Source organism: Opisthocomus hoazin, chromosome 11, assembly GCF_030867145.1.
Source record: "Opisthocomus hoazin isolate bOpiHoa1 chromosome 11, bOpiHoa1.hap1, whole genome shotgun sequence".
NCBI lineage: Eukaryota > Metazoa > Chordata > Aves > Opisthocomiformes > Opisthocomidae > Opisthocomus > Opisthocomus hoazin.
Window position 1 is genome coordinate 15569197 of NC_134424.1, and position 10804 is coordinate 15580000.

The window sequence follows — 10804 nt, forward strand, 5'->3', positions numbered from 1 at the left end:
TTCCTCTTTCATAATCAAACAGGGGATGCTTTCTCAAATAACTGATGCTCAGATAAGAGATCCTTGCAAACTGCATATTAGAAATGTTACAAACATTCAAAAGCTTCGAGTACACAGAATTTAGGATGAAAAAAGTACTTTGTGTAATGAGGAATTTGACAATGCTCCTAAGTTTTATAGTTGAGGTGCCCACCCTGACAAGGATGCAAGATAATGAAGAGTTTCAGATCTCTAGGTTTAAAAAATATGGCAAAATTTTTGCAGAGAAATCAAGTTCAGAAATCCCATGAATTTTAAATATGAGTCAAGGTTTACAGCCCTAAACAAACCTGAGCTGAGAGTGTGGCATAAGCGGGTCTCCATAAGCAGAGTGGGTACCTGATTCTATGATAAACTGCTCACGATGAACAACAGAGGAGAGGCAGTAATTGGCACAAAGCAAATCATATCAGGGGTCTCTCAAAGCTTGGACATTGCTTTTTGACAGTGGCACCTGGTTAGCAGGATGATGATAGAGAGGTCAGAGAAGTTATCCAGACTAGAAAATGCTGTTCTACTACAGCATGTTAGCCAACATGTTTTTAGCAGAGTTTTTTCAGCCCTACTTAAGTAGTTGTGGCTTGTATTGAGAGACTTGTCAGGTAACGTTTTTGAAACATCAGATTATATTTAAGATAGAGTCTAAATATAATCTGAAGATTAAAAAGCTGTTTGATTTCCTCAGATTTAGGAAGGCTTACAAGTATCACATGATAGTAAAAGTAACTTTTGAATTGCAGGAATTGGTAACTACTCTTTTCCACAGATTTAGGTCTAGTCTAATCTACAAAGCTGATACGGCTCTAGCAAAGAGGTATGCAACACAAACTGAAGTATAAAAAGCAAGGATGATCAGCAGATTCACTTCAAAAGTATAATAAATCCTAAAACTGAAGTGCTCATTGGTTGTGCTCCCAGTATGCTTTGCAAGGATGTTGTTAATTTATTTCTGTAAATACAAACTTTAGCAACAATTGAGAAGACCACATCTGAAAGAATTAAGTACAATGCATATCATCATCTCCATAGTTAGTTAAAAATCTGTAGTATTTTAGGTAATATATAAATGTTCTCTGCATGGCACTCTAATCTTTAGATTCATGTTGGCTTTCCAAGTTAAAGGCTATTAAATATGTCCTAAGTTCTCAAATCCTTTATAAAAAGAAGTGCTAAATGTACAGATGCCTAAGTTGTGTTTGCACTGTTTTTCATCAGACTATAATAGAATATGAACACATTATAAACCGAAGTTAATTTCCTAGTGATAGAAATTCCTCACAAATGTGCCTTACTTTAACAATTCACTGCAATGTTTTCCAATTTTAATAAGTTTTCCTATTCCAAGCCATCTTTGAGAGATATATATATTACTACACAGCTCAATATATTATGGCATTCATACAACTTTTTAAATTTCCTGTCATTACAAAGCATCCTTTCATTGTGTCAGCTACTATCTATCATTTGGTTAATATTTATAACTGCTTGTTTAAAATTTAAAATTATGTTAACTTTTCAGTAGTGGTAATATTTACTTTTTATAGCACTACTGAGCTTAACTATGAACAGTGAAGTGGTGGAGATCACCACTTTCCCACGCAGAAGTTTTAAACTTCTCAAGGAATTCAGCTCTAGGCTGATGTGGAAGACTTAAGTAAGGAAGTGGGGAGTTAAGAGAGTTTCCTACTTGTCAGGAAAAAATCGACAGTGAAACTAATAAACCAAATTGCTAGGAAGGTGACCCGTGTATTTCCAAGATTTTACAGGACTTACAAATGGACCACATGGTCAGTGCTATGAAGTCTTCTAATGAAAAAGTTGCACACACCTGCAAGAAAAGACCACTGTACATTTCCTCATCTTTCTCTTCCTTCTATAGAGGGCATAGGTCAAGACCATTTCTGTGTATGGTATCACATGTGAATTTGACATGGTTGCTGAAAAAGCAAGCATGTAAAAACATAGTCTAAACAAAGCATGGTGAAATATAGAGAACATTTGGTTTTCTTCAGGATCCTATAAGATGGATACAGTAAAATGAATACAACCCAAAAACTCTTCTAGAAGATAGGCTATAATTTACTACCCAAACTACTCCAGGAAATCTACAGGAATATTCTGATGTACGTAGATAGAGCTCAACATAAGAAGAAATTGGCCCTCGATGTTTCGCTTATTTTATGTGGTAAGCTGATTTGTTTAGAAGTAAACTAACTACATATGAAATGGCAAATGATTATTTATTTCATGGGAAATTGAACTGCATATTTATTTACACATTTTAAACACGATCAAGTACAGCAGTCTGGCAAGCTTCTACTGAGAAAGAAAAGCAGAAATATTTTAGCAAAAGGTGGTATGTCTCAAGATTAAGTGGTTTCTAAAAACCATTACCATTTTAATGTCTGCAGATTGCACTATTCTGACATTAATATACTCACGCCCTGAACTATCTGAATCTAATTTGTATTGTTATTTATCTGTTAATGCCACGTAAGCACATTCAGTGGACAAGTCTGAAATTTGCCATTATATATGCACATGCAGGGTTCAGTGTCACCCTGAACTATAATTCCATTGCCTTTTACCTCTTTTTATTGACAGTGAACAGCACTCAATGTTCAGTCTATAAGAAAGCAAGAGAAGGCACTTGGTTTATTTATGATTTTCCCTGTTAAATAATTGTCTGATTACGAACAGTCTAATAGGCCAAATATATAATACACGGTACAGTGTTTAATCAAGTAAGTATTTCCTATCAAATTAACAGGCAATTTACATGTGATGTACAACAAAGTAAAGGGAACACTTACATTTATCTTGCTTAATGAAAACACACACATAAGTCTTTCCCAGGGTTAGGATGATTGATGCTTCCCTAGTGAAAATACGGCTCTCTCATATTTGCGTTTCTCTTTATTTTGTGTCTTAAGACTGGGCACAAAGAATCAACTGGGAACAAAACAGTTTCTTTGGGTTTTTGCTGTTGACCTTGTGGACCCATGAGTGCTGCAATTCAAAGAGAAGGGGGCTTTGCTCCCTGGGTCACTGGAAGTAAGGCCAGATTTTTGATCTGCATCCAAGTCCAGTATGTCATCGCACATGAACAGGAGAGGTTAAAAGGGCAGATTTTTAAGCATTTGACTTTGCAACTGTTGCCTGATTTGTATATCCATAGTTTCTACAGTTCAACATGCAAATTTGGCAACTATCCACTCAAATGGTTCCTTGCAACTTCGAAATTTTAAAATATATACTTAATATTTGAAATGTATATTTCATGTATAAATAGTCAGATGAGTAAGTTGCTGTACCTACAGAAGATCTACAACCACACTCATAGCAACCTGAGTTAATGCTGAAATTAATGGCATTTTCCTAAACAAAGCTAAATGTGAACATCCACATTTTCATGCAAAAATGAGAATTGCAATTAGAGAAAATTTTTTTTGTTTGTTCTACAAACAGATGGGTGTATATACTAAAAAGATCAGGTAACATTTTCTGGTCAATATCATAATAGCCATCCTCCTTTCCATTTTGTAACAACAACTTTGTCTTTCTAAGGATGCTTTCCTTAGATATTTTTAGTGCTTTTAAAGTATCAGCAATTACACTTTGCAATGCTGAGATCACTAGAAAGCAAAATCTGGTAACATAACCAGTGAGAATTACTGAAGAGCTTTAGTTGACATGCTTACTTGTATTAAAAACTGGCTAACTCATAGAGGTGACACCTCATAAAACTGCAAATAGCATTGAGATGCTTATTTAGCCAAAGACTTCAAATTTAATGTCTAATCAAAAACACATCTCCGAGCAGCACAATGCCTTTAAGACCCACACCAAGTGGATTTGGCATTAGTGTAGTTCTGACTCAACAGAAAGAGCGCCAGTCAACACTGATAAAGAAAAAACATTTCTCTTTAGCAATTTACTATTTCCAACGCTGAAGCCACCATAGAACATTCAACAGTCTATCATCTCAGTTTTCAGAGGCAATGCTTTTCTTTTTTTCTTTTTTTAGTTTTTTGCTGTAAAAGGGAATAGCTTACTGGAAAATATGAAAGCATTTCAGCTTTTTAAAAATCCCAGTTTTTCTCTCTTGTTGACAGTGCTTAGAAAATGTGGGTTGACTTGTTTCTGACTGCTGTTTAAATAACAGATTAATTTAATAATCGTTGGGATATTGAATAACAACAAATTATGGGGTGGGACAACCAAACTGTGACCCTAATGACATTCTTATGTTAATTCTTATTTTCTTTTAGGCTCCTGCTTTCTTAATAAAACCTATATTTTTGAAAATCGTTTTTAAACATTGCAAATTATCCCAAAGTATCATTTATTTTTTGCTAGTAAGAGACAGGTTTACATATAGACAGTGTATTTTATGTCTGTATACGTTTAGCGTCTGACTTAAAGTCCACTTAAGTGTATAGATGCCCTTTCACTGATCAAATAAGTTTTCAGAGATGGCTGAAAAGGTGAGCCAGTTATTTATGAAGTACTTCGCATGTAGTCCTTTCTACTGTGTGATTTATCTGTGAGGATAATTTGATTTAAATCCAAGCACCCATGATTAAAAACTATGATTGAAAACATTTTTAAGAACGAATCTTAGTTTTCATAACTACAATTGGTAACTGTTCCCCTTGGTAACTGTGGAGTATTTCTGCAAGATCAGTAACAGCACACACAGTACAGAATAAGACTATCATTCTGACTCTCACTACGTTACCTTGTTGACTATGACTGTGACTTTGTTAGCAATAACACAGTATTTGTGCTCCAAAATGTCTTATCTAAGTAACATTATATGGTTTCAATTAACATCAGTCATCATTTTTACTTCTACTACGAGACTGCTTTTAGTCTCCTTTTTCAGACAAGGGCTCTACAGTAGTGCCTGACACTGTAGAAACCAAAGACAGTGACTTGAATGAGTAACTTGTGACACAAACTTTCTTGCAGCAGAGTATTTGCACAACATTTGTTTGCAAACCTGCTCACAATATGCTGACTTTTCCAGTGTCTTTCAGATAGGTTTGCAGTATTAGAGTGGGTGTATATTCAGCTAAATATTTACAAATATCTTTTTCTATTTGTAATCAAGATTTGTAAGTATGTATCACAAGCAGATCAATCTATAACAGGATCCATGGAGGACACAGAAAATAATCCCACTGACTCAAAGGGATCTGAATCAAGAGCCCAGTATGCAACAGACGCCGTGCAGATTAACCATTGAACACAGTGTCAGTTCAAGAGTCTCTACATACAAGGTTGAACGCTAATTTTGACTGATTGAGCTGATCATTCTTAAATTACAAGTATTAAGCAAGACACTTGCTTGTAAAAACATTTGTTGGTACTGAGGCCATGAAACAGAAAACTGGGTCAGAATATGTAGGTCTACAAAGGACTTTGGGTCAAATTCCTTAGCTATTCTGCGGGAAAGTGTCCTGGGTTATAACAAAAATATTTGGAATCCAATGCAGTCTGCAAACTTAAATGCAATTTGTAGATTGTTAATGACAGTGGGTAAATGGTATAATGAAGAACTTTCCCATGAGAATCTAATAGTTCTTTTTGGATTATTTCTTTAGGTTTTGCCATTGCTTGTGGAGAAAAATAATGGGTGCCTTGAGATCACTTTTTAACTTACAGCGTTTTCTTTTTTTTTTTTTCTTGTTCCACTGTGGAACACAAAACGTTTTTCTATGAAAAAGATCTTAGTGCATTATTTTTGAAATACTATAATTTTCACTAGACTCAGTTTCCAACTCAATGCTGTCCAAGTATTGCAGAATTGTGTTATTTTTGAAAGTTACTTCCTTTGACCTGAAGTTACCTAAGATGACAGACTGAAATCTGCATTCCTTTGAGAAAACCTGTTCCTGTTAAATTAATCTTCTTTTTATGGAATCATGTCTGTCTGCAATATTAAAACATAAGAGATGTATGATAATTTCACAACTTCTCAGTAGTCTTCTGCAAAATGATCGCAAAATAAGGCTGCTTGAACTCTAAAATGCTGGCATGAAGGACTCATAGCTGTGTAACGCACATTGTATTTGATATGTCAAGTGGAAAAGTCACAGCTTGATTTTGTTGAGTTTGTACTTTTCAGGCAGTGTGACCTATTGTTACACTTCAAGGGTTCCTTAGGATTGATTTACAAAACACTTTCCTACTTATATTCAACAAAGCTATACAAGAACAATTATTCATACTAGACATTCATAATTTCCTTATAACTTAAGTTGGTCAGCAGCAAATTAAAATTGAATATTAGTACTTAAAATATATCTCCAATGTACTTACTCCTATTTCCTATTTTAAAACAATGAAGACATCAAGGAGAAAATTTAGGAGCAAGTCCAGAAGCACACCTATTGACTTCAAAGAGAGAATGTTTTCACCTTTATTTGCTAATTGCATATTGATTTAGTTTGGAAAGGGAGAGTTGTAACAATTTTTGTTTGGCTTCTAAATTCTTCTTGACATCTATATTGATAGACAAATTATTGCTATAAATACTAATCTCCTTTGTGATGATGACCTGTCAGCATAAAGGAAATCCAATTAAGGGATGTACAAAGTACAGAAATTTGCATAAACAATACCTATTCAATTCTGCAATTACAAGGTGCTGTAACTACAGTAAAAACATCACTGCACATAGGCATTAAATGCAGATAAAAGATATTTTCAGTATGAAGAAGGAAAGCTAGACTGAAGTATTTATCTTTTAATAAGGAACAACTTTACAGTAGCGCCGGTAGAAATTACAAGGTTGCAGCACTGACATGAGATTTGTTACTATTAGCTCAGCTTCCCGCTACTGAAAGTTTGGAGGATAGATTTAATCCTCTCCCACTCTTCCAGCCTAACAATTCTAAGAAGGAAACACTGTTCGGCACTCAAGTGAAACAACCAGATCTCACTGCACCACAAGGGCACTTCTAACCAATCCAGCAGAGTTTCGCTCCTGTATAGCAGAGTTAAAAGCACTAATCCTTCTGTATCTAAATCTTTACAGAATGTACCCTTAGAATGCTGCCTGTGTCCAGGAAAAGCCTTAAAACATTCACTGTTCTCTGAAATTAGCACCAGCCTCTATTGGTTTTACATTTTTTGGTAGAAAATAACAGGCACTACTTTAATTTCAGAGTATCGAACTCAAATGACCCCTGTAATAAAAGAAATGACACCCTGACAGAGGTCATTACATAAGATAAAACATAACAGACTTGTACGTTCTTCAACATAACCTTGAATAATTCAGTTTTACTGCTTTGTCACAAACAGTTGTATAAAAAAAATTGAAAGGGCTTACTTGAAACAGTCATCGCAAGCAATATTCCCCGTGGTCTCCTTTATAGTGCGTTCAGAAACAAAAGCTGGGTATTCAGTGTCACAGGGCTCTAAGGTCTGTTTCAACCTCTGCGCTATAGGCACAAGAAAAAATATCTTGATGTTAACATGCAAAGAACAGCACACAAAATTCTGAACAACATGAGATTCTGTATTTCAGAGCTCACAGAGAGTGGAAATGTTACTCAGCTTCTGCCACCCTGTGAGATTTCCTAGGCAGTGCATAACACTATTTTTTTAATTTAAAAAAAAAAAGTTTATCCATACAATGTAATTTCATCAGACATAACTGTTAAAGTACTGATTCATGGTTTAGCCATTGCCAACCTACTTTACATTTATGCACAAGCTTTTATTCTTTGTCTGTAGATTCAAAATGGTTTACTGTTGTTCTTCTGTCAGTGATACTGTGCATCACTGTCTATTATGTATGGGGCTTTACACTTACTTGATATCTAAACTGTGGTACATGTTACTGAAGCCAAAACACTTTTTTTGGATTACAGCTTGGGAATCTTTGCAGAGTTTCATCAGTTAGAACAACTCTGTGGGTGGTGCCAGAAGTGTTACTTTGCCCAGAACCAATGCTTGTTATCGGCTTCCCAAAATAGTAATAATTAAGACTCCATAACACTTTTAATCTGAAGCCCTTGCAGTACAAGGGAAAAGAAAGTGTGTCTGTTTACATCTTAAAGATTGGGAAATTGAGGTACCAGGAAGCAGAGACTGGTTCAAGGTCAAACTACAGGACAGCAGCAAAGCTGGGAACTGAATGCAGCTTTCTGACTCTTCACATTGATGTATCTGTTGGACAACGTTTCTCCTTCATTCCTCTTCTTTTTCCTTCCCACCCCTTCATTCTTTAACACAGAGATACACTTGCACATCAGCACAAATGTTAAGCCTATCTTAAACTAATTGCTAAGTGAGAAAACAAGACGAGCTATGACAAAAATAGATTACACTAAACAGGCTCTTGGACTTGACAGATCTTCCATTCAAGATAATCTGTTTCAGAGTCAGTGGTGTATCTACTGCACAGTGCCAGGGGAATGACCAAAACTGCATTTGCAATCATGCACTAGGAAACGCATTTCTGAATGGTTCATAATTTTGGTCTACAATTTAAAAAAATATTCCCTCAAATGCACAGATCTAAAGGGAGGTATTAAAGTTGGTCACAAAAGTTTTGTTATTTCTAATGTTTTCACTATGGTCGTGACATATTTAACAATTTAGCATTTTTTTTTTAAATTGTCTGACTAGCTCTACTGCACCTTCTCCATTTCTCTTCTGTTCTCCTTATCTGTTGCCAAGAATGACTGAAATCACCTGTATTTTGGGTCTACCCTCACTTGTATCAACATATGGCCTGTGTAACAAAGAGACTGCCAAAGATCCATGGGTCTCAGATTTCCAGCACTTTGTTAGTGTCCATAAGATGATGGGGTTGCCCAAGGTTTAGGGCATCAGTTTCTTCTTGCTCATTTACAAATATGACTGAGATTACAAGACCTTATGCATACTAGCGTTTGGTAAATGGGCAGGTGTGTCTGGACCTGCTAGGATCTTCATAATACGTGATGCTCTATTAATGTCACAATTTGAGCAGGAAGCAATTTCCCCATTAAAGAAACTGATTCTTTTTCTGAGCTTTGTTAAGCATTGTTAAGAGTAAAAAAATGTGCAAGTTCATTAGTTTTAATTTCATTAAGTGCAGTCATAATTATTACAACTCTTAGTGGTAACACAGCACCTACAGAAGAACATGCCTATGCAGGTGCTTCTCTCTCTTGCTGACTTCTTTCTTGAGAAATCTCTCTTATTTTTGCTTTACTAACACGTGTTGGTTTCCAATCAACTATCACTTGCTGCCTAACCCAATTTGAACTGGGCAAGCAGTACCACAAAAATGATGACATTCCAATGAGCATGATGAGGGAGTATTTTCAATATTCTTACTCATCAAAAACATGAAGTGAGTGAATTGTCCAGTTAAAACTTCACTTTCAACCAAAACATGAATGAAAATCCCTCAGTCATGCTTGTCAAAGTGGTGTAACGATAGTTTTGTCTTGAAGAAAATAAAGGTTGCAAGTTATTAATGTCCATTTCTGTAGTTGGTACATGCTTAAAATACAAACCAGACATTCATTCTCATGAGATGAAGAGAGTTTTGGTCTTTAAAGGATATTTTTCCTAACATACCATGCAAGTGCCATTGGATGTTTCATGTCAGGATATTTTACGGCATATTTGTACAGCACACTCGAAAAAACATCCAAAACAGTTACCTGTTCCCTACACTGGCTGCTTTGCGCTGTTCTGCAAACACCAAGGACTAAGACTGGCATACGTGCCAGATATAAGCAATGCGTTTGCATTTTCTGGGTCTAGCACAGCACACCCTACTGTCCTTCACAGCTATTAGTGGAAGAGACATTTTTAATCACGGTTAGGGAAATCACTAGAAAGTTAGCCTTGGTTTTTCAAAGACCTGTCTAGGCACTGATGATTACAAAGAAGTCCCAAGAGCAAATAGTGTCTGGCTGGTTCTCATGAAGCTCTATTTGTGTGTGTGCGTCCAATCTACATCGGGCTCACTGCTCATGTAACAGAAGAATTGGCTTCCGTGTTGCAATGCAGCATACGGTTTACATCAGTGTGGGAAAGTCCATACTAAGTTCACGCATCTAAATTTCCAGAAGTCTCTTACCAAATCTTCACCTCCAGCAGACACCCATCACAGCCTGCCCTTCACCCTACACAGCATTTGCAACACGTCAGCCAGCAGCCTGGTGTGTGCTTTGCTATTTACTGCCACACTTTCCAGTTGCTCCAGGACAGATCTTTCTGCTAGAAGGGCTGCAGCATCTTATTACTACAGGGGATACTGCAATATTCCAGGGCATCAGTACGTTCCATTTTCCTGATACCCTGACTTCAGACAGGATATTATTTTGGCATAAAGACAGCCTAGTATCCAGGCAATGCAAATACAAGCCTCAAGTAGCAATTTTATCCCCTGCTTTGCTAAGGAACATGTAAATCTGCAAATAGGAGGCTGAAGAATGCAGTTTAAATCATTACACCAGTAAATGGCATGCAGCATAAATTGCCTATGAAATAGCCAATTGAAGAGCACTGCTCTTGCAAATCAGCTCTTTAATTTTGAGCAACACTCCTGAAATGCCATAAAATGTCGGCTAAAATACAAGAGATGGTTGACACTGTAAGTTTCCAATTCTTATGGGAAGTGTTAAAATTTTGTTATTGCTTCAAATGAAGCCTCCACATTTTTGAAAATTATTTTTAGTATATTGAATTTTAATGAATCTAGATTTTATTACTATAAATTTTTTAGTTTGAATGGAATGATACAACA

The 10804-nt window shown here is 35.9% G+C and overlaps 1 protein-coding gene across 3 annotated transcripts in view; it reads right to left on the reverse strand.

Annotated features, from left to right (window-relative positions):
* Positions 1 to 10804, reverse strand: part of CACNA2D3 (calcium voltage-gated channel auxiliary subunit alpha2delta 3) — a 472558-nt gene that overhangs the window by 10112 nt on the left and 451642 nt on the right. For all 3 annotated transcript variants that reach the window (XM_075432892.1, XM_075432891.1, XM_075432893.1), the window contains one exon: positions 7382 to 7493. In XM_075432892.1, the coding sequence (XP_075289007.1) occupies positions 7382 to 7493 (112 nt within the window). The remainder of the gene's footprint in view (positions 1 to 7381; positions 7494 to 10804) is intronic.